The sequence below is a fragment of the Bos taurus genome, chromosome 7 (assembly GCF_002263795.3).
Source record: "Bos taurus isolate L1 Dominette 01449 registration number 42190680 breed Hereford chromosome 7, ARS-UCD2.0, whole genome shotgun sequence".
Taxonomy (NCBI): Eukaryota; Metazoa; Chordata; class Mammalia; order Artiodactyla; family Bovidae; genus Bos; species Bos taurus.
In genome coordinates, this window is record NC_037334.1 from 53,004,037 (window position 1) to 53,027,910 (window position 23,874).

The 23,874-nt window shown below is 50.1% G+C and overlaps 1 protein-coding gene across 2 annotated transcripts; it reads right to left on the reverse strand.

The window, feature by feature from the left end:
* Nucleotides 1-4,855: 4,855 nt before the first annotated feature.
* On the reverse strand, nt 4,856-17,625 carry PCDH12 (protocadherin 12). 2 transcript variants are annotated; one of them, NM_001098111.1, is given in 4 exon segments: nt 4,856-5,702; nt 9,067-9,218; nt 11,306-11,403; nt 14,406-17,318. In NM_001098111.1, coding segments are annotated over 4 exon segments (3,594 nt in total). In that variant the 5' UTR covers nt 17,283-17,318; the 3' UTR covers nt 4,856-5,235.
* Nucleotides 17,626-23,874: the final 6,249 nt, after the last annotated feature.

Sequence of the window (23,874 nt, forward strand, 5' to 3'; positions counted from 1 at the left end):
TTGCCCTTGAGTATGTTGGGGAAAGCCAGGGAGACGGGCAGGGGAAGCTGAAAGCCGAGGCTCCATCCTCATATCTAAACTCTCCATTAACCAATTTAAAGGGTCTTAAAAGCTTCTCCAAGAGAGAGACATAGAAAAAAATGATTTCTGAGTCAACGCTAATGACTCCAATTACTGAATTTGTGCATAGCTGTTCCCCGGCTTCTGGATGTTAGCCCAAGTTCAATAGCAGAGATGTGGTTGAGGGTGCGGGGTGGGAAGGACTGAGGACCAAGCCCCTAGGAACTGTTCAAATGGGAAAGACCACCCAGCATGGCTAGCTCCAAGTGGGTAGGATCTGAGGAGGGGAGTTCTCCACATTTCTCTCTCTGCCGGCCGCACCCCCTCCCACTTCTAGTGGTCTCGCCACTGGAGCCCTAAGCTTCCTCCAGCTCCCGTGCCTCCCCTGCCCTCTACTCCCTTTCCAGGGCTGCCCTGAACACGGGCCTCACCTGCCTGGTCCCCTCCTGTGGCTTCCTCCCACAGATAGCTCCTTGGAAGCAGGGACTTTTTCTTTGGATTCCAGTATCCTCAGCACTTAGCATGAGGCCCCGTTGTGCAGGTAAGGGCTCAAGACACTCACTGGTTAAAGCTCAGGGTTTTAAGCTGTGCAGCGTACTCATCTCTGCAAAAAAAAAAAAAAAGGTCTGTGGTCAGATAAGTTTGGGAAACGCTGCACTAGACATCCCCTTTTTATAGATTCACAATATACATCAGCATATTCAAGGTTCCAAGAAGTCCTGCAGTAAAGAACTTGGTTAACCGAGTGCTCCCCTCATAGAGCTGGGCACAGAGCCCAGCTCCCCTCAGATAGCTGGTAAACCTTCCTGGGGCACCCCCTGTGTAAAGTGTCACTTCCTGCCTTCCCGTGGAGCCACGCTCCCCAGCCTCTTCCCCTCCTTTTGTCACTGGGGGTTCTCTGATTATCAGCTTCTCTGGTCATGCCTGGGGCCAAGGGGCAGTTCAGACAGTCTGGGGACCTTGGGCCTCCTGTAGTGATGGCCAGGTAGGGCTCTCCCTCCCCCTCGGTTGTTACAAATTAAGTGCTAATCCAATCTGGCACGCCAGATACAGAGAGGGGATGTTTTTAAGCTCCCGTTGTGGAGAAGGAAGGATGGATAGTCGTGAGACGAATGTTGTCAAGGGACCAAAAATCCTTAGCTGTTCAGTCCCTGCGGTCTCTGTACAGCCCCAGGGGATGGGCTTCCTCGCAGCCCCTGGAACTGCTGTGCTTTTGCCATTAAAATTCCGCTGTTAATGACTCATTGTCAGTGCCCTGAAAGGAAATGTGAGGGGAGGCTAGGGAGGTGGCCCTGTTAGCAGGGCCAACCTGGATCCAGATGACCGAGCGTTGGAGCCCTGGTGCCCTCAGCAGTGAGCCCTTTGCCAAGGCTCTGCTGCCTCAGTTTCCTTATCTGGAGATGCTGTTTTCAGAGGGCCCTGCCACTGTGGCTTCCCTGGTGGCTCAGTCAGTAAAGAATTCGCCCACAGGGCAGGAGACCAGGGTTCAATCTCTGGGTTGGGAAGATCCCCTGGATAAGGGAATGGCTACCCACTCCAGTATTCTTGCCTAGAGAATTCCATGGACAGAGGAGCCTGGTGGGCTATAGTCCATGGGGTCACAAAGAGTCAGACATGACTAACACTTTAACTTTCCACTGACACTGCGGACGCTGTTTGGTTCATTATATTTTCAGTGCAAGGCATTTAGCAAATGTTCAGTAAATTTCATTCAGTGAATGAGTGATTCTATGCATTATCTTCTCTCCACCTGACATCAGCCAGTGCCAAGACTACTCAACACCTAGGAATTGCTTTAAAATATTTAAATGAGTCTGTGTACCCCTCCCGCCACTGCCATTCCTAGTGCTACTTCTGACCCTTAGTTATTATTCATAAATACAAAATGTTTGTTGAATGAATGTTTCTGATCATGCCTCCCACCCCTGACCCACTATATTGTACCCACTTACTCAGCAGGGACTGGAAGATACTGACCTATTTTCTGGGTGCACACTGTGTGCCAGGCTGATCCTGTGCGGAAACTCTTCCTCTCCCCTTCCTGTCTTGCTATGTTGGGGATTCGGTTCTCTCCAGAGTCCCAAGGGTGGTAGTTGCCATATCCCTCTCATTTCAGTCAGAGGAGAGGTAGGGTCAGTGAGCTGCCAAGCTGAAGTTGGGTGACAGGCAGGGAGGCTGCCTGTCAATCTCGAAACTGCCCCCGGGCTCCAAGTGAGCACTGCGTTGTGGCGCTCCTAGTGCTGGAGAATGGCTGACTATTGATAAAAAAATGTCCCCCTGCGCTTTCCAAATTAAGACGACATTTAACAGAGTGCTCGCTGGCTCGCCTGCTCCTTCAGTCTCCCGGGGGACAGAGCCCATCTTGGTGGAAGATGTTTGAGCATGTCCAAAGCTTCAGCTCTGACATCTCAGCTGATGTCAAGAAGTTTCTGTAACCTTTCCGTTCAGCACACTCAGTTCTGTCAGCATACACACTGTCTCACTCTCAACTTTCTTGGGGGAAAGGGCTGGCATCAGCCCTTGGAGGGGGTGCCAGGTTTGGGCAAGAGCACCAAGGCTCACCAATATACACCCCAGCCCTGATCAAAGGTCGGTTGCCTCAGAAACAGCTCTACCTACGAGTTCTCCAGATTCTGTGGGAAATCAAGGATCACAGTGGTCCTTAATCTTATTTAGGTCACAGACCCCTTTGAGAATCAGATGAAAGCACTGTCTCCTCATGGAAAAGTATGCATCCTCCCAATTTTGCATGCTATTCAGCAGGTCCTTAGATCCCAAAGCTCGACCAGGAACCCCAGGTTAAGGACCCTTGATATATCAGAAAGAACATCATCTGAATTTCAGATGTAGATGCTAGCTCTGCCACAAACCTGCTGTGTGGCTCTGGGCCAGTCAGTCCTTCCTGTCTTGCCATTTCTTTGGCAATAAAGCGTTCAGACTCCTTGTGATTAAAACTGCCTGTCTGTGGAGGTTTAGTGACTTGAGGAGCACTGCTTACCTTTTTTATAGGTCACATGTTCCTTTGAAAATCTGCTAACTCTGTATCTTCTGCCTAGGAAAAAAGCCTGTATACAAAATTTTGCCAAGTATGCAGGGGTTCCTAGAACTACAGATTTAGGTCTTTTGAACTAGAGGGAGGCAGTGATCCAATTGTGAGCAATGGTTCCAGTTTCCTTAGGTCATCTCCTCTTCTCTTCTCTCCATCGCCCAACATCAGCTCTGCACTGAAAATCCACTAGTGATTGGGGGTCAGCACTGTCTACTCCAGTGCTATGGTTTTCAGTCTGTTTTCACGTAATGGAACCTTTTTTTTTTCTCTTTTCTAATGAAGTCTTATACCTGGGGCTCCAGTATAGAGAAAAGGGAATCCTGTAGCATTTCTGTACCCACTGTTTCATTTTTTTCTTCCATTCAACAAGTATTCAAGTGTTGCCTTGGGCCAGGTGCCTTGCTGGTCAGATTGGAGACCCTACCTGCTTGGTGTCCCCCAGCCTCTTTCATTGGCTGGGGGAACCAAACAACTTGCAAATCACAGATCTTGTAAAGACGTTATTCTGCCCTGGAGTGATATATCAGAGACCAAGAGACCCTGCTCCCTGAGCTCCAGAAGCACTTTGGGGGCCCCATTTTGTTCACCTGTAAAATGGGATAATGGAATAATGATGCCTCACTACATTCACTATATCACTATAGTGAATTCGCTATATATAGTGATTCACTATATCACTACATAGTAAAACCATCACTATATGGATGGTTTTCATTATTCCTAGATGGGAGCATGATTGGCACCTTTCAGCGAACAGTGAACATGTGTTCTGAGTTCCGGAAAAGGATGAAAGGAGAGGCACAGAAATTTTTTCTTTAGTATCAGGGAGAGCCTCCACATTGTTGAGAAGCTGAATAGACTGCTTGGAAACTTCCAGGAAAATTATAAGGCTGAACCTTGGGAAAATATTTGCTGTTTTTTTCCATCCCCTCCTCCCCTGGAAGGTTTGCTGCTGTCAGTGTTGATTTCATAGACCCAGTTCACACACTGTCCTCTAGGGCCTGAATTCACTGCTGTGACAGAGGAAGATTTACCCACGATCAGTGGGTCTGGAAAGATGACTTCTGCACCTGAAGGGCTGCTTGCTAGGGAAGGACAGGAGTTTGCAGAGGCCCAGCCTGCATCAGGTCCATGATAAGTCTCCCTCACTCTGCGCTCGGAAGAGCAGAGATGCGCAGCCTGAGAGGCTTTGGAAATATTCTTTTCAATATTTTTCCTCAGGGGATTTCAGGCAAGCCCACTTCTGGCAAAAGCCCACCTGTGGTAGCTCTTCCTTTCTTTTCCTTGGCTGGCAGTCTAGGGCCAAAGTCGAGAGCATGGATATTGGTGTTGGACAAGCCTAGTTCCAATTTCTGGCTCTGCCTCCTTTCTCTGCTTGATCTTGGGCAAGACACTCAGCCTCTCCCAAGTCTCATGGCCTTGTATGTGAAATGGGGATAATAACACCTCCCTTCCTTGGGTTGTGAGGAAATGAAATTAAATCCTATTGTAAAGGCCCCTGTTAATACTCTATAAATACTCATGCTTTTCTTAGCTTTAATTTTCACCTGGGAAGCGGATTATTTGATACTGTAGCAATGGGGGAGTGAGGGTCTAGTGTACCTATGTCCATCACCACTGACCTAACACTGTGCACCCTCCCATCCAGGCCCACAATGACACTCCAGCCAGCGACTGGATGACAAAGAACCCTCACCCTACTCTTCCCTCCTCCCTGTCCCTCCTGACAGGTGCAAACAGGGTAACTACCCACTGCATTTCCTTTATTAGTAGGTCAGAGGGCTTTGCCTGGTGCCCCAGGATCCAGTCCCCAACCCTCCAGGGTGCAACCAGGCCCTCCTTCCTGCTTGGGATGCTCCTTGGCATCTCTTTTGCAAAGAGGATGAACCCTCTGTGCTCTTCTTCCATGTGTTTTACCAGCAAACACTTAGCCACAAACTGCCTCCCTCCTCCAAAAACTCCACAGGTAGAGCCAGCACTTAACATGGGGTTGCTTTGGTCAGCCAGCTTTTTGTCCTGGGGCTCCTGCCTCCTCTGTGGGGCAGCATCCGTCACCCTAAAGTTCTCAGCCCACCTCTGGTCAGTGAGTTCAAAGATTAGAGACACTAGTTCCTGTCCCAGAATCCTCAGGGCCTGGGCTTCCTAACATCTCCCAGGGTCCCCGGTTCCTGGATCCACTGGCCCCTGCTGCTGCTGCTGCCGCTGCTGGTCCTGCTCTCGGCCCCCTTGTTCCCAGCTAGGCCCGTGAGGCCTTCGGAGCCCGCGGCCCCGCTGGTGGCCAGGTCTAGACTGAGGGTCCTCCCGCAGACAGAGAGCCGCCGCAGCACCTCGGAGGCGGCCTCCACCGGTACGGCGGGGCGCTGCTCCAGCAGCATCTCCAGCAGCGAGCTCATCTCCGACAGGAAGGTGCTGGCCAGCCGCGTGCCTGTCGGGCTCAGCTCGGGCGCCTTGCCGAACGTCTGGAAGGTCCTGGGCTCCTCCGAGGTCGCAGCGTCCGGAGAGAACACGTTGTCACGGTAGTTGGTGGAGAGGGGCAAAGAAAGTCTTGCCATCCAGGCCGGGTCGGGGACGCTCAGCCGGTCCAGGGCCAGGCCTGCAGGGGGCGAAGGGGACGCGGTGAGGGCGGAGCCCCGGGCAGGCGGGCGGGGCGCCAGACAAAGGAGGGAAGGGAAATGGTGGGGCGGACAGATGGGGCGGCCGGAGAGGGGCGGGAAGGAAGAGGCCCTGACGAGGAAGCGCGCCGGGCAGGAAGGCAGCGACTGAGGTTCTCTCGTGAGCTGGAGTCGGGACGCGGCCGCGGGAGGAGGAAGGCCTAGAATTAGAAATTGGCCTCTTTCTAAAGCATCTCCCAGTCCCCGGGGGTGTTTCGGGTTTAGGTGGCCTCCATCCATCCCTGTACAGCCAGGATTTTCACTCCCTCAGGACAGACACCACTAGTTGAGGATGGGGCCGCTGGAGGGATTCCCTTTTTTAGCCAATGCTGTAGTTCCTGGCTTGCTGCTGCCTTCCTTTCCAATTCATAATATTAATAATAGTGACCGCTTATTAAGTATTTCTGTGCCAAGCAATTTACATAATTATCTCATTTAACCTCCACACACACCTTTGAAGTCAAGAGTATTTTATGGATGAGGAAACGAGTTCCGGGAAGTTCCGTCATTCATCTACTAGGCACCCAAGCCCAGATTTGATCCCCGGGTCTGATGATTGGAAGCCCCCTGTGATTGTACCGCTGAGACCCACTGTCTGGAGAACTTGCCCTTCCTCTCTCCCTGGATGCTAGGTGCTCACCTGTGGTTCTGGCTTCCCTGGCCCGCTAAGGGCTGTACTGTCACCTGCTCTCAATACCGCACGCTCTCCACACCGCTACCTTTGCCTCTCAAGCTGCGGGAAACGCTGTGAAGGGGCTGGCTGCCTAAGAGCTGTCCCAGGAAAGGGACGGGGCAGTGACAAAGTGTCCCCCTGACCCCGAATCCCACTATCACACTTCTCCTTTTAGCATCTCTTCAACAGAAAATCCTGTCTTAGGAAACCAGTCCCAGGCCCAGTGATAGAGGCCAGGGCTGAGGAGACAAAGCATAGGCCTTGTGGTTAAGAATCTGTATCTTTAAAGAAAAAAAAAAAAGCACAACATCTACTTTAACATGTATTTAATACTTGCTTAAGGTGAGCGGGTTTAAAATCTGTGCATAGAGTGAAAGACTGGAAAGGGATAAGTCAAAGTGTTTGCTGAAATTGCCCTGGGCAGAAATGATTTATTCCCTTTTTGTTTATCTACATTTGTCTCTATTAACCAAATATTACTTTTGTGATTTTGAAAAGTTATTCCAAAATACAGCTAAATGCTGTTTCTATTGATAAATGAGTCTTGGTCTTGCCTTGTCAGTGTGGGGCTATGCAGGCTGTGAGGCAGGGTCAGCCCCTTTCCGACTAGTCCAGGCCACGCCCAGGGCTCAGTGAACGTTTATTGAATGATTGAATGAACATAAATATTAACCCTGGACATTTGGGAAATGTAAACCTTAGTTCCCTGAGACTCTGGGGTAATAAGGTTGGAACTCTTTTGGTGTTACAGAATCAGGCTTTTCCTTGTACAAGGGTCAGAGGGCTTCAGAAGGAATGAAGCTTGCAATGAGAAAATCAGTGGAGTGTAGGAGAATGGCTGAAACATGATGGTGAATTCACTCCGAGGCAGGTGGGCACTGGGCAGACCGGGGTTTGGTTTCCTAGCTTTGCATCTTATGAGCAGTGTCAACTTGGAAAACTTGCTTAATCTCTCTGAGGCTCTTTTTTTCTCTTATAAAGTGGTGAGATAGTAGCACTTATCTTGTAGGTGGCTATGAGGATGCAATGAGCTCATGCAGCCAGTAAAATATGATCATCATCACATCCTCTGGTGGGGCTTTTACCTGATGCAACTGAGACCCCAGTGTCAGGCCCATTCACCAGTAGCCCCATCACGGTCCAGCCCTATGGGCAGTGCAGGTTCTGCTACCATTGCTGTGCTATTCGTTCTCCAACTTGTTACCATCCTGCTGTGTTCCTTGCCCTCTGTGCTATGAGGAATCAGGACCACATGGGAACTAAGCCCACAGGTTCCAGCACAAAGCTGGAACATAGAGATATAACACCAGCACTGAGGTCATCTGAAATTTTCTAATAGCCAGATTTAAAAAGTAAAAAGAAAAGGTGAGATTAATTTATGTAAGTTTTTTATATTTAATATCATTTTATCATGTAATCAATATTTTTAAAATTATTAATATGTTTTACATTCTTTTTTCATACTAAGTCTTCAGACTCTGGAGTGTGTTTTATACTTCTATCACATCTCAGCTGGTCCAGCCATTTTCACACATGGCTATTGGTTATTGGAATGGACCTCATAGCTCTACATTCTAGACAATGCAGTCCTATAAAGTTCTCTGTATTTGTGCTGTCCAAAGCAATATTCATTAGCCACATGTAGCACTGGAAACATGGCTGGTATGACTGAGGAACTGAATTTTTCATTTTACTTAATTTTAATTAGATTTCATTTTACTTAATTTTAATTTAGAGCCACACTGCCTGGGTTAATAACCATAGGCTACACAACCTTGGGAAAATTATTAAAACCCTGGTCCCTCAGTTTTTTTTTTTTTTCTTTATGAAATGGGAATAATGAATAGTCCCAATCTCAGAAGATTTTCTCATGAGGCACTTAGAAGAGGGACTAGCACACAGAAAGCACTCAATAAATGTTAGCTATATTTTTTTAACCAAGCAAAGGGAAATCCCTGCCATGCTTTCAGCATACAGAATATGACCAGATGAGAAATAGATTATTAACTATGCAACAGAAAACCACAGCATAGGTCAGACTTAGTGTGTGTTACTTGAAAGAGGCTGACTGATGTGTGTTGGGGGGAGGTGGGGGGTGACCAGCAGATTCTTGAGTTCTCCTGGTAAAGAGGTCTTCAAACACAATAAGAAATGCAGATGAGTGGTTTAGGAGGTAAAGAGAGGTCCCCTAATGGTAGGTGGGCCCAGGTTGACTTCCCTTCCATCACTGATGAGCTAGGTGATTCTGGGAAGGCTGTGTTACCTTTCTGAGCCTCAGTTTGCTGATTTCTAAGTTAGAACTCCTAATGTCTACCTCAGAAGACTGTGTGGAAGCTTAACTTGAGATAATGCCTTCCAAGAGGCTTCCTTAGTACCTGGCACACACCAAGAGCTCAGTAATTGTTCACTATTCTTTGATGACTTTTTAAATGCATAATCAAAGACAAATCTGGTCTTTAAACAAATGAAGACCTGAAGCTCCAGGGGAAGTAATAAATGTTGCTGATAGTCTTCTCCAGAAATAGACTAGCTGTGTTTCCCTGCAGTGGATTGGAACAGCCCTCTGAAGCCTGGGCACAGGAAGGGACTGTAGGGGCAGAAGTGGGGTCAGGGTGACCCTGGGAAGTCCCTACCTGTGTGGGGGTCCAGGAGGTTCGACAGCTCTTCTTCTAGCAGCTGCTTCACAGAGAGGTCCTCTTCAGGGTCCAGGGGTCCTTCCTCCTGGTCTGGTTCTGCCTGGCCACCAGCCCTGGCTCCTGGGCCATCTGTGTCTGGGATTGTACTCCTGCAGAGGAAGCCAACCCATTCCACCAGTGAGGAAATTCACACACAGATTCATTCATTCCTGCTTATGAATATTCTGCTATTCATGCCAGCATTCATTCATCTGCAAAGTGAACTAGGTTCCCAGCCCAGGCTTCAGAGTCAGACCAACCTGGGTTTCTTGATCCCAGCCCCCTTGCCTACTCTGAGTCTGTTTCTTCATCTGTAAAATGAAAGCAATAAATAACAACCACCTCACGGGGCATTGTGGGGGTAAAATGAGGTGTCACAGGTAAAGGCCTTAGCACAGTGTTCTAAGCACTCAGCAAACAAAAGTGAATGCACAGATATTATTCACCATTGTCCCTCCATTCCTTCTCGTTACCTGGTACAGAGTAGAAGTTTAGTAAACCTTGGTTGATCCAGTGCAGTCACCCTTCCATCTCTCCATCCCTCCAGCCAAGTATGAGTTCCAGTGGTGGCAGGGTTTTTTTCTTAGTATTTATTTTTATTATTTGGCTATTCCAGGTCTTAATTGCAGCATGTGGCATCTAGTTTCCTGACTAGGGATCTAACCTGAGACCCCTGCATTGGAAATATGGAGTCTGAGCCACTGGACCATCAGGGAGGTCTCCAAGGGCAAGGATTTTTGTCTGTGTCATTCCCTGCTCTCTCACCAGTGCTCTGAACAGAGGTTGGCACATAGTAGGTGCTTAATAAATACCTGGTGGACTGAATGACTGAATGTTCCCTCCTCCTTGTTTGAGGCTAAATCCCAGACCAGAAGAGCAGGTCAATAGAGGATGCAGCTGAGGTAAGGCATCCCAAAACTACTAAGAGTCTACTATGGAGTCTCTTGCTGTCTCCCTGGCCTCTCCCTCTCATGGCCCCTCTCTATCACTGAGGAGGCCAGTTCCTGGGACTACCTCAGCACAGTGGGTAGGCCTGGCTTCTCATCCCAGCATCTGGGAAGGCTCCCCAACAGCCTTTAAGGCCTGGGGTCCTTGCTGCTTTTTCTCTATGGCCATTTCAGCAGGAAGGTGGCAAGTTTGCAAGTAATGACAACAACTAATGTTTATTGAGTAATTACTCTGAGTCAGATATATGCTTTGCAAGGTATATTCCCCTTCTCATCAAACCTTTCACTTCTGTAAGGGCTTCTCTTGTTATCATCCTCATTTTACAAATGAGAAAACTAAGACTTGTAAAGATTATGCATCTTGCCCAAGGTTCCCACAGGTTAAGTGATGAAGTCAGATTTCAAAGGCAGGCTGAGGTGACTCTGGAGTATATGTGCTCACCCCCACTGTACAGTGTTTCTAGCTATCTTCGCCAAAAACCAACCAAACAAAATGACTGTAAGTTGTCACAGCAAGAGCACTGAACTGGAAGTCAGTGTCCTGAGAGCGAGTCCCAGCTTTGCCACTCACTGGTTATTTGACAAAGTCACTTTAAGGGGAAAGGACTTAGCATTGTTTGTATACCTCCTTTGTTCCAGGCACTGGGCCACAGGCTTAGAACACTTGTGGTCACTAAATTCTTACCCCATCACTACAAGGAAGTGGCGACCTCCATCTCACAGATGAGAAACTGCAGGCCTGAGGCTTGATCTGACTTACTCAAGTTTACGTAGCTGGGTAGGATCAAACTACTTAGAGCCTCAGTTTCTCCATCTGTAACAAGAGGGAGTTAAATTAGTTGTCCTCTTGAGGTCTCTTTAATTCTAGGACAGCCCAAAGAAACACACCCACATACCCATATCCTTAGCCAGGAACCTTCATATTATATTTAAGTATCAAGAGCACGAAGGCTGAACGTTACAGATTTAAAGTCCATAGTCTAGTCCCTCTGAAGTCAGAGGACAGATAGAGCCTCAGGGATGAAGTCATTTCCTTATTGACCCTGGGTCCTGTAAATACTATTAATACAGTAGTAGCTCCAGGACCAAGCTGTCTGGGTGGGGGGATGGATGCTGGTCACTGCAGTCTCCCAGGGGAGCAGCATCTGGAATGTGCTCACCCTTCCTTGCAGCACAGAGGCTGCAAGGGTGAGGGCAAGCTGGTGGGGAGGGGGCTTGAGAAACCAGAGTTGGGGCTACGTGCTGCTTACCTGCTGCTGCCGGGCTTGGCCAAGTACTTATTTCCCCGGTGGTTTGGTTTGGGCTGGAATTGGCCCTGATGCAGCAGGGACAGCAGCTGGGAGATTTGCTACAAGACAGGAAAAATCTGTTGACTCCACACAATTCCGACCCAGCACACTTCCTTACCGGATGTTTCCCTCAATGCCGGCGCTTTCTTTTTATAGTCTTTCCTCCAGCCTCAGATGTTTGTGGATCGGATGGGGGATGGTGAAGATGGTGACGGAGGCAGGGACGTGTGCAGGCAGGTTCCCTGCTTGGCTTTGTGTCAACTACAGATTCCCGGGACCTGGGTGTCTGAGAGAAAGAATAATGGCCCTCTGGGGGCCCCCATGAGACCTCCTCCTGGTGGACACTGTGAGATGGGGGTGGAAAAGGCATTTCCTGACTATAAATGTATTATTACTTCAATAAGGATCATCTTAAAGTGTTATATCTCCCTCTTCAGCAGTATTCAAACACTCAGCCAGTGTTGGTGGGTCAGATGTAACTATGTTATAAGAAGACAGAGGGTGTTCTGAATCATTTATTCATCTTTTCATTCACTCGACAAGTATTTAATGAGGGCCTGCTTGTGCCAGGGCCTGTGCTTGCTATGGGAGTAAGAATGAGATCACGGCCCAGTCGCTGCCCTCAGGGAACTCTCAGTCTGCCTGGGAGGACAGTCAGGGGAGACAGGGCATGTGGGCTACTATGGGGGGTTACATCGGAGTTGGGAAAGGATAGAGGTCAAGTGGAGCAGATGAAAGCCCCTCACCCAACTTAGAGCAAGGAAAGAGTTGTGTGTGTGTGGGGTGTGGCTACAGGGAAGTCATTCACTTATTTCAACAAATGTTTTCTGAGTTCATACTGCATCACAGGCCCCTCTACTGAGACCTGGAGTTTCCACAGAGGGTTAGCAAGTGGAGAGAGGGTGAGAGTCTGGGTGAGGGGTGAAAGGAGTTTCAGTCAGAAGGTACTCAAGCTGAAAGGCCAGAGGAGACAGTGGAGTTTCAGAAAGGCTGGTGAATGGGACAGGGGTGGGTGAGATGTTCAGGGCTAGAGTCCCACAGGCTCTTATGAGGGAGGCAACAGGCCAAGTCAAAGTCATTTCTAGTTTGTTGTGTGATGACAGGCAGGTTTTTAGATGTACTCAGATCTCAGTTTCCTCATCTCTAAGGTGAATCTAAAAATACTACCCAGCCTTCTTCTCAGGCTTGTCAGGATTAATTAGGTGGTTTTAAAGTTTAAAATGCTCCGCAGAGTCGAGGGGTTTGGGCTGTTACTCCTAGAAATGTTGTGTCTGCCTCCGGGGCCCAGCTCACCTCCCCTCCGAGGAGATCCCTCTGCTCTTTGGACAGCTGTGACAGAAAGGGCCGACCTCAGAGGAGGTCTGGAAGGGGAGGTGGCTGGGACTGGGGTTTCACTGTGACTTGGGAGTGTCAGGGCCCCACTGCCCGCCTTGGGGCCGTTCCCACCTCCTGGCCCAGGCCCAGAAGCCCTCCTAAGGCACCTGCCACCCTTTTCTCGAGTGACAGCCGATACTTCAGGGACACTCCCTGAGTGCCAGTTCCTAGGTGATGTGCCGTCATTCAGGGTCATTTCACAGCTAGAGTCAGACTCGAGTCAGACTCAGGTTCAAATCCTAAATCTTTCCTTGCTCCATCTCCCATCTGTGTGACCTTAAGGAATCCTGAGGCTCAGTTTCCTCAGCAGTAAAACAGGGGATGATAACAAGACCCAGGTCATGTGTTGGTTGTGGATATGAGGATTAAATGAGTGAAAGTCTATAAATCACTTAGTAATAGATCTCAGGATAACCACTTACTAACTGTCCAGTGGTATCTAATCTTATGTCATTCTTCAGTAACCCAAGGAAAAGGATGCTATTATACCCATTTTGCAGATGTGGCACCTGAGGCACACAGGGGCTACCTAGCAATTAGAGGCAGGGCCGGATGGAATTTGAACCCAGATCTGACTCCACAGCAGCTCTATGCTACTGGAAAGACACCAAGTATTAGGCAAGCTGCCTCTTACCTTTAAGTCGAACTCACCTGGGTGCCCTTCTCTCTTTCAATAGGGTCACCCGCAGGGCCTGCTCTCTGCTGTCTCTGGCAACCACCAGCACCATATTTGACACAAAGAGCTTATTCAATAAACATTTGATGAATGAATGGGTGAATGAATGAATGGCTCTGGACAACGCTTCTGGGGCTGCACAGAGCCAGGGCAGGACTCCTGAAAGAGCAGCTGGGCCGCCTCCAGGTGGCTTCCTGGGGAAGAGGTGGGGGAAGGAAGCCGTGTCCTTGCTCTGCAGGAAACATGAGCTGATGGCCTGGCTCACGACAGAAGTGTGCCTTGGGCACAGGGAAATGATCTGGGGTTCAGAGGAGTCGATATGGATGTGAGATCAGGCCCCATCCCAGAAAAAGCTTTCCCATTTGTGTCCAGTAAACCCTAGGTCACTGGACACAGCCATTCATCATCCCATTTAATCTTCAACCCCCTGGGAGGTAGACACAGGTAAGTCTGGTATCACAACTCCCATCTTATAGATGAAGAAAATAAGATAATGTTGCCCAGCTCCTAAAGTGACTGTGCCAAAATTGGAACCTAGATCTGCCTAACTCCCAAGTCCCAAGGTTGTTTCCACTGCCCTACCCAGCAGGCCTAGCCGGCAAGCTCTGGGGTCTCAGGCAGCCCCTGAGACCCGGGGGCAGTAATGCCCATGCCAGCTTGCTTCACAGGGAAAATTGCCCAAATGAGATGAAGGCAGGTACTGTTGCTCACTGCCTTTGCTGTGTGTCTGCTTGTGCCAGGTGCTCTGAGTAAGTGCTCAATAGGAATTAAGTGACAATTCTGTGAGGCAGATGCTCTTATTGCCATCCCTGCTTTATAGGTAAGGAAACTAAAGCTCAGAGACAGCAAGTCATTTGTCCAGGACCACACAGCTAAATTCTTCTGACTCCAGAGCTGAACCACTGCACCCAATGCATCCTAAGGTGCTTGGTGAGCCTAAGGAATGAATGTGAGGGTAATGGGGTCTGATGCTGTTCATGGTGATCCAGGGGTGACCAGAGAGAGAGGTACCTGAACAGGAGGCGAATCCACGGTGAGCTCCTCTACAGGGTTCCGCTCCGCAAAGGCGGCCACAGACAGCCGGACCAGGCTCCGCAGGATCTGACGGGGGCCTGACTCTTTCTCAGGGGCTACTTTACCATTGAGATTCCGCTGCCGCCTCAGGGTTGCAGAGGAGGCTGGCGGGCTCTGTGGGGCCTCCTCGCTGCCCTGGTCTCCAGGCACTCTTCCTGTGGGGCTGCCCGCAGCCTTCAGGAGCCTTGAGCGGGGCTGGCCTACAGCAGGCTGGGGCTCGGCAAGGTGCAGGTTCTCTCGGGAGGCGTTCCTCTGCCTGGGATGGTTGAAAAGGAGGTTGACAGTGTCCTGAAGCACCTCTCGGCTCTCGGCCAGCGTTCCCTGGTTGCCTTGGTTACGCAGAGTCCTGTACAGAGTTGGTGTGAGATGAAAGGGGGCCTGCAGGCAGGAGTCCCAACCTGCTTCCATCATTGCTTCCTCGCCCACATGCTTGGGGGGCTGCCCGACTTCACCAGGCTCATCCACCTGGCCCCTGAGCATAGGCACAAGTTGGATGTCTGCCTTCTGAATCTGTTTCTGGGGCCTCTTGGGCTGGTGACGGTAGGTGGACTCAGCCTCCCGACAATTGTAGGCCCTGTTGTCCTTTTTCTCCGTCCGGCAGATAGACGTGATCAGAGCCAAGATCGACCCAAAGACAGCAAGCAGTACGACCAGGCAAATCACCGTGAGTACTGATGTGCTCAGGGCCCCTGGCTCACGGGCTGAATCCCTCAAGTGGTCCACACTGGTGACAAACAAGACTTGCAGCAGGGCTCGGGTCTGCAAGGAGGGGCTGCCTCGGTCTTCCACCACAATCTCCAACTCCCACTCACTCCCAGTGAGGCTGCTGGCATTGGTGACGTTGATGAACAGCTGCCCCAGGTTGGGGCTTAGGACGAAGACACCGGCTTCATTCCCGCTCCGAATGGTGTAGAGAAGCTCTCCATTTGCCCCTGAGTCTGCATCTCTTGCTATGATAGTCACCAAAAGGAATGGCCGAGAGCTGGAGGTGGCCTGTAGTGGTATGTCAGTGCCTGCTGGGCCCAGGCCATTGGGATTCTCAATGGGCACTAGCAAATGACCTGTGGAGGCATTTACAAGCACTGAGAGGCTGGCTCTCCCATTGCTCAGTATGGGGTGAATCACCTCTGGGGCATTATCATTGGCATCTAGGAGGCTGACCCAAACAGAGACACTGGATGAGAGCTGGGGCTGCCCGCTGTCCTCTGCAATCACCAGGAACTCAAAGCTGGCCATCTGTTCATAGTCCAGTGACCTCTGAGCGGTGACCTCACCTGTGTCTGAGTCAATAGCTACCAAGTGAGCAACCGGGGAGTCCTGGATTCGGTATGAGATTTTCCCATTAACACCCAGGTCTGCATCATGGGCCTTGATGGTGATGAGGTGAAGAGAGGGTAGGTTGTTTTCCCGAGTGGAGACCTGGTACCTGCTTTTCTCAAACACAGGTGCATTGTCATTGGCATCACTTATCTGAATGCTGAGCTGTTTCTTGTCTGATAAGGGCTGGGGTCCTTGGTCTTGGGCCAACAGAGTGAGGGTATATTGGGGCCACTGCTCTCTGTCCAGTGTGGCGTTGGTTAGCAGCATGTATGTGTTACCATTGGTCCTTTTCAGCCTGAAGTGGCCCAGCTCTTGGCTCAGCCAACAGTGGACCAGACCATTGTTTCCTGAGTCCAGGTCGTTGGCCATGATGAGAGCAATGAAACTGTCTTTGGGAAGAGCTTCGGACACCAGCAATGGTTGGGAGGCCCATGTGATGTGGATGCTTGGGGCGTTGTCATTGACATCCAGAACCTTGATGAGAATCTTGCAGTGGGCTGGGATGGGATTGGGACCCAGATCCCTTGCCTGAACATCCACTTCATAGGCCGGATTCTTCTCGTAGTCTAGGTGCTGGAGCAGAGTCACCTGGCCCGTCTTGGCATCAATATTGAAGGTGTTCAGCACCTCCAGAGGCACGTGCTTACTGAGAAAGTATTCCACCTCCCCATTGGGGCCTTGGTCAGGGTCTGTGGCAGTCAGGTTTATGAGGAGAGTACCAGGGGCAGCATCTTCTTGGATTTCTAGGGCCAGTGAGCTCTCAGCAAACACAGGGCTATTGTCATTGGAGTCCAGGACGCTGACCTTGACCAAGCTGGTGCCTGACTTAGGGGGATTCCCACTGTCATAGGCAGTTAACACCAGATCAAAATATGAGTGGATTTCCCTGTCCAGCTCCTTCACCACCACCAGTTCTGCGTGTTTTGTCTGATCGGGCCCCACAATGACATCCAGGGCGAAGTGCTCGCTGGGAGACAGAGTGTAGGAGTGCAGGGTGTTGGGGCCAGTGTCTGGATCCAGAGCTCTGTCCAGGGGGATCCGGGTGCGCAGAGAGGCGCTCTCGGAGATTTCCAGCTCCTGCTCACCTTTGGGAAACTGCGGCTGGTGGTCATTGATGTCCAGCACCTGGATCTCCACGTGAATGAGCGCCCGCTCCCCTGTGGCCAGCACGTCAAAGGACACCAGGCAGGGATCCTGCTGCCGGCAAAGCTGCTCCCGGTCCAACCGCCTCCCTGTGCTGAGCACGCCGTCCTCAGAGTCCACCTGGATGGGGAGTCCCTGGGGCAGCTGTAGGACCTGGAAGGCAGCCCCTGCTTGGCCAGGCTCCTCCTCCCGGCCCCGTTCCTGAGGCAGCTTCCCTATCACGGTGCCAGACGGTACCTCCTCTGCCACCTGATATCTCACAGTGAGAGTGGCCACCTCCTGACAATCCCCTGATAGGAACAAGTAGCCACCGGGCCCCAAAAGTCCCAGAAGTGATAGAAATCGCATCATGCTTACCGCCAGAGAGCGCTAGATCCAGAAACCGCTAGAGTTCTTCAGGGGCTGGGCGAGTCCTCCAGTGTTTCCTGAGGGACTTGATTAGCCCCGTTCTCCTGCCCCCAGACCTGTTGGCACAGCCTCGTCCCATCATTAGATAATGGAACTAACAGAAGGAAAGGCCATTTTCATCAGAAGAGATTTGAGAGGTGCAAGGACCGATGAGGTAAAATTGCCAGGGGAGCCCTGGTACAGGGGCACTGTGGGTCCCCGTGAGCCAGTGATGGACAAGAGTCGGTCCAAGAGGAACTTGACCCAGTGAAGCAGGATGTGGGGATCTGACTTCCAAACAGTTGCTGGGCCAGGGAAACAGAGAAGCAGCTTTTTCCTATGGAAACCCCACCTACAGGAAAAGGGAGGGCTGTGAGTTTCTATGCCAATTAGAGAAAGAGAGTTTCCGTGAAGCTGAGTGGACTGCCGCTGAGGAGGATGCGGCAGGGGACAGGCCGGATGGGAAGGTGCTGTCCATGTGGCAAGGCGGCTGCTGAGGGGAGGGGAGCCCCTGCTGTGGCCAAGTAAGCAGAGAGCCAGAGCCCCTGCTGGACGAGTCACGCCTCGGCCTCTCTTCCTTCCTTGTCTCTCCTTGTTTCCTTCGTCTCCCGTTATTCCTCTCCCATTCCTCTTTTCCCGCCCTTGTCTACCTCTCAGTCTTGACTCTGCCCCCATCACCCATTTTTGTCTCAAGGGAAGCAGAGCTGATTAAGAGAGTGGCCATCAGAGCTGAACTGCCTGGGTTCAAATTCTGACCCTGAAGGCTCCCAGCTGGGTCATGTGGGACAAGTCACTCAACCTCTCTGGGCCTCATCTTGAGAGTGCAGATGGGAATAAGAACAGTAGACCTCTCAGGCGGAAATCTTGGAGATGAAATGGAATGTGCGTGGAAAGCCTGGCCCAGAGTCATGAGCAATGACATTGTTATTGGAGGTGGGGGTTGTGATCTGCATGGTTTGGCCTGTCTTGGGACTGCCTCTGGCTCCTGCATTGGCCGTGGCAGTCTCTTGCCCACACAGACCAGACCGTAAAGGTGCCCATGGCCTTGGCTCCTGAAGCACAATGACCTCTCTGATCTGACGGTGCAGCCTCCCTCCCCCTTCCCTTGTGGCTCCCCAGCCTCCCGGCCCATTGTTCTCCACATCTGGTCCAGCTTGAGCGCCTATCCCGGGGAATCCCCCAGCCTCCCACTCCTTGGTCTTGGAGGTTTTTATACCTTTCCCTCTCCCACACTTTCCTCTCCCTTTCCCTCCCTTTCTCCAATTCTTCACTCCCCACTGCAGTTCTTGTCCAAGAGTCCTGTCACAGAGATGAGACCCAGGAGGGGGCCAAGGGGGCAACTGGCTTGGGTGGCCTTGAGGTGGCTTGCTCCTTCTCATTTCCTCCTGCCGCTGCTGCCCCACCATTGTCCAGTCTTGCACTTTACCTTGAGGTTGAGTCCAGAGGTTTGTAAAGCATTTGATGTGATGGGAGTTAAGGGCCAACTTTGCCTAGGTAGGTCCTTAGGGCTGGAGGTGCCTGTTGGGACAAAAGTGACTCCAGTCGGGCCACTGGCCTGGAGGCTCGTGGCCATTTGGATGGCGTGATGAGGACCTCCTTGGCCTAAGCATCACCTGTGCTCCCCTCTGTACTTTCTTTTCCACACCCTACCCCCTCATATTCTACTCCCTGGAGATTCCCAACAGCACAGGGTCTGAATTCAATGGGGGTATTCCCTGCCTCTGGAGACAGACAGAGCACTCACTAGCTTCAAGACATAGCACAAGTCACATAACCTCTTTGGGCCCCAGTTTCCTTCTCTAGTAAAGCATGGCTATCCTGCATCTCCTGAGTTTCTGGTAAGGATTCAGTGAGCTAATACAAGTGAAGGCTCAGTGCAGCGCCTGGTACAGAGAAAGCACTCATTGCAAGGGTCTAGTTTACCTGGTATTATTTGCCAGGCTTTACACCCTGAGTGCAAATGGTAAAGATGGTCTCGCATTTGTCCCTTCACTTTTTTCTCTGTCTTCTCCGCCAGGAAGTCTCACTTCCCAGGGTGTCCTCAGCTTGAGTGCAGGCCAGGGCTACCTGTCCTGCAAAGAGAGCCAGTGTGGGCCCCAGGTCCTCTGGTGGTAGCCTGTACAGTGGCTCCACTGCCTGACCCTCACTCATCCTGCTGTGTGCAAGGCAGTGAGCAGGACACAGTGTCCCCTAAGGGACTCGTAGTTTCAGGTCAGGGTGGGAAAATGAAAGAAGTGGGTCCAGTGGAGTGGCTCTGGAATCAGGTCCTCCCGGAAGCCCCTTAGATGCACCCGGAAGGATGTGGAGGAGTGAGACAAAGGAGGTGGGGGGGCAGCAGGGAGGCAAGGCAGGGGGAGGGAGCAGGATGGAAGAAGCCTGAGGTGGGTGAGCTGGCTCCTTATGGTCCTACAGGAGGGTCTGTGGACAGAGGAAGAGGAAGTTGGGCTGGGGATATCAGCGGGGGCCTCCGGATGGTGGCGGGCCTGGGGCCCTATGCTAAGGACTTGGACCTTGTCCTGTAGGCCCTGGAGAGCTTTGGAAGGGCTCTGAGCTGCATGATGAAAACAGGAGCTACCTGCCAAGCCTTGTGCTGAGTGCTTTACATACATCATCCCATGCCACCCTCACAACAGGCCATGGGTGAAGAAGCTAAGCATTGAGGTTGGGTAACTTGCCCAGGGAAATTTGTATGCAGGTCAGGAAGCAACAGTTAGAACTGGACATGGAACAACAGACTGGTTCCAAATAGGAAAAGGAGTTCATCAAGGCTGTATATTGTCACCCTGATTATTTAACTTATATGCAGAGTACATCATGAGAAACGCTGGACTGGAAGAAGCACAAACTGGAATCAAGATTGCCGGGAGAAATATCAATAACCTCAGATATGCAGATGACACCACCCTTATGGCAGAAAGTGAAGAGGAACTCAAAAGCCTCTTGATGAAAGTGAAAGTGGAGAGTGAAAAAGTTGGCTTAAAGCTCAACATTCAGAAAACGAAGATCATGACATCCGGTCCCACCACTTCATGGGAAATAGATGGGGAAACAGTGGAAACAGTGTCAGACTTTATTTTTTGGGGCTCCAAAATCACTACAGATGGTGACTGCAGCCATGAAATTAAAAGACGCTTACTTCTTGGAAGAAAAGTTATGACCAACCTGGATAGCATATTGAAAAGCAGAGACATTACTTTGCCAACAAAGGTCCATCTAGTCAAGGCTGTGGTTTTTCCTGTGGTCATGTAGGGATGTGAGAGTTGGACTGTGAAGAAGGCTGAGCGCCGAAGAACTGATGTTTTTGAACTGTAGTGTTGGAGAAGACTCTTGTCCCTTGGACTGCAAGGAGATCCAACCAGTCCATTCTGAAGGAGATCAGCCCTGGGATTTCTTTGGAAGGAATGATGCTAAAGCTGAAACTCCAGTACTTTGGCCACCTCATGCGAAGAGTTGACTCATTGGAAAAGACCCTGATGCTGGGAGGGATTGTGGGCAGGAGGAGAAGGGGACGACAGAGGATGAGATGGCTGGATGGCATCACTGACTCGATGGACATGAGTCTGGGTGAACTTCGGGAGTTGGTGATGAACAGGGAGGCCTGGTGTGCTGCGATTCATGGGGTCGCAAAGAGTCGGACACGACTGAGCAACTGATCTGATCTGATCTGAACTTGCCCAGGATCATGTACATTTGCCTTCCAGAAAGCCCCACAGGCTGCACTCTGGGAAATGGATCAAAGGAACAGAGAAGAGGGAGGAAAGAGCTAGGAGTAATGCAGGGGAGCGTTGGTGCAGGAAGCTCTGGTGCGGAGAACGTTTCCAGACCGCCATCTGGTGGCCAAAGGCAGAGAGGCAGGGAGGTGGGTGGCTGGAGTTCACAAATGTCCACAGCTCCAGGGAGAAGGCAATGGCACCCCACTCCAGGACTCTTGCCTGGAAAATCCCACGGATGCAGGAGCCTGGTAGGCTGCAGTCCATGGGGTCACTAAGAGTTGGACACGACTGAGCGACTTCACTTTCACTTTTTCACTTTCATGCATTGGAGAAGGAAATGGCAACCCACTCCAGTATTCCTCCCTGGAGAATCCCGGGGACAGAGGAGCCTGGTGGGCTGCTGTCTATGGGGTCGCACAGAGGCGGACACGACTGAAGCGACGCAGCAGCAGCAGCAGCACAGCTCCAGACCCCTGTTACTGTGCTGTGTGCAGCACAGCGGAAGGACCTATACCCAGGTGATAATCATTTCTCCTAGTGAGAAGCCAACTGTGGCTGAACACCCACAGAGAGGGGTGATAGAATTCAAGATTTTACCTGAGGTTTTTTTTGGCAGGGGAATGCTGCTTAGTTCCTCAACCAGGGAGCGAACCTGTGCCCTCTGCATTGAAAGTAGAGTCTTAACCACTGAACCACCAGGGAAGTCCCTTATTTGAGTATTCTTCAAAGGGCATGTTTATGTGTGTGTGTGGCCTTGACTGGGACCCATGGATGCAAAAAATGGACTCAGGTCATGAAAACCTTTGGATTTCGTAGGTGGTTTATTATTGTTCTCTGTTTGTTTTACTCATGTTGGGGGCAGGAAGCTAAGACAACACTTTAAGAATCCAAAGGCAGCAAAGGAAGCACCAGACCTTTTAAAGGCTATTGTCTCTAGGAATGAGGTCCCTGTTTAGTAATATTTCCTCCTCTTTTTTGGCTGCAGGGTCAGTTGATCTTTAGCAGCCACATGTCAAGGGGTAAAACTGGAATTTGTTTGGAAAGCCTACATCGTCCTGAATCTTAAAAATAGATTCAAAGAAGCAGAAGTTGTTTCAAATAGTTGTTTCAAATCCCTAAGTCTGAAATATTTTTAAAAAGAGGTCAGGCTTGGGCTTGGTGCTTGGAGGCCTTGTTCACCACCACCCTTTGGGTTGCTCACACTTGGGTCCATCTCTATAGGGAGAGGTTGGAGACTGAAGTGGGAAGGGTCAGGGATCAGAGGATCTCTTTAAATACCTGATGTCCTGAAGAATCTTGAGGGCTCAGACCAGCAGGGTGAGACTCTGACATTTAAGCGACTTGCAGACCAGTTGGATGAAGGCTAAGATCATTTCCCCACATTAGGAAGGTCCTGCTGGGCTGGCTGCCCACCCCCAGGGCTCCCTGTGAATCTGCCTAGCCACTGCTGTAACCACCACCAAATCAATGCACCACCAAAGCAACATTGATGAAGCTGGGAGGCTTCATTCTCAAAACCTTTCTGGTTGGGGAGGTGACTGGACCACCTAAGAGTTGCCTCTTTTTTTTTTTTTTTTTCCAGCAAAATCTTATTGAAGTTGGAGGCATTCTAGCCTGGGCCATTGACTGGGAGACTCAAGGACTTGTTCTGGCTCACCTGTTCCTGCCCCACAGTTTGTGGTCTCTGTTGGGGGCAGATCACAGATGTCCAATCCCACCCATCTGGGTGGATTTCTGGGCCCACTGTAGAGAGAATAATACTTGGCAGGGAGAAATTTGCCAAGAGAGGACTTTTCAGGAAGTGGAAAGGTTTTGTGTCTTGATCAAGAGTGGTATCTCTCAAAAGGGTCCACGTATCATAGTCACTTGAAAAGCTTTTCAAAATACCAGGAACAGGGCAACTCATACTTTTCTTTTTTCTGGACTGCCAAAGAGAATTTTATAATTGCCAGCTCTATTTCTCTCTCTTTGAAAATGCTTCATCTTTCAGATCATTTGGGACCAAGTTGGGTAAGTCGATTAGACCTTTTTGCTGGGAAGAGAGGCCTAATTGATCTGTGTAATAAAAGGGAAAATAGATGAGGGGGAGGGAAATTGGTGAAGGTTGAGGATATTGTGGAGGGGTACTTTAGAGAATAGCCGAGGCTGTGAAGAAAGTAGGTTGATGATAAGGACTTTCTGATGGATAGTTGTAAACTGTGACTCTCCTTCATGGCTTTCAAGAAAAGTGCAAGAAAGGATTTATAATTTATTTTGTGCTTTAGTTACCACAACACAGCCCCAAAACTAGACCACATAAATTCTGAGTTAATAAGGGTTACACTTATGTCTCTCTCCCTAATCTTCAGAAGAGAAGAGGGCTACCTCTAGCATGTAGGCTTCAATTCTGATATACTATAGGTCATCCTGGAATGTGAAGTCAAGTGGGCCTTAGAAAGCATCACTACGAACAAAGTTAGTGGAAGTGATGGAATTCCAGTTGAGCTCTTTCAAATCCTGAAAGATGATGCTGTGAAAGTGCTGCACTCAATATGCCAGCAAATTTGGAAAACTCAGCAGTGGCCACAGGACTGGAAAAGGTCAGTTTTCATTCCAATCCAAAGAAAGGCAATGCCAAAGAATGCTCAAACTACCACACAATTGCACTCATCTCACACGCTAGTAAAGTAATGCTCAAAATTCTCCAAGCCAGGCTTCAGCAATATGTGAACTGTGAACTTCCTGATGTTCAAGCTGGTTTTAGAAAAGGCAGAGGAACCAGAGATCAAATTGACAACATGTGCTGGATCATGGAAAAAGCAAGACAGTTCCAGAAAAACATCTATTTCTGCTTTATTGACTAT

Bases quoted from the DNA above. Each gene is read 5' to 3' on its own strand.
- PCDH12 (XM_010807361.4), bottom strand. From the start codon at position 17,282: ATGATGCGATTTCTATCACTTCTGGGACTTTTGGGGCCCGGTGGCTAC. The intron at 11,404-14,405 runs GTACCTCTCTCT...CCTGTCTTGTAG, and splicing joins TGGATTCGCCTCCTGTTCAG to CAAATCTCCCAGCTGCTGTC.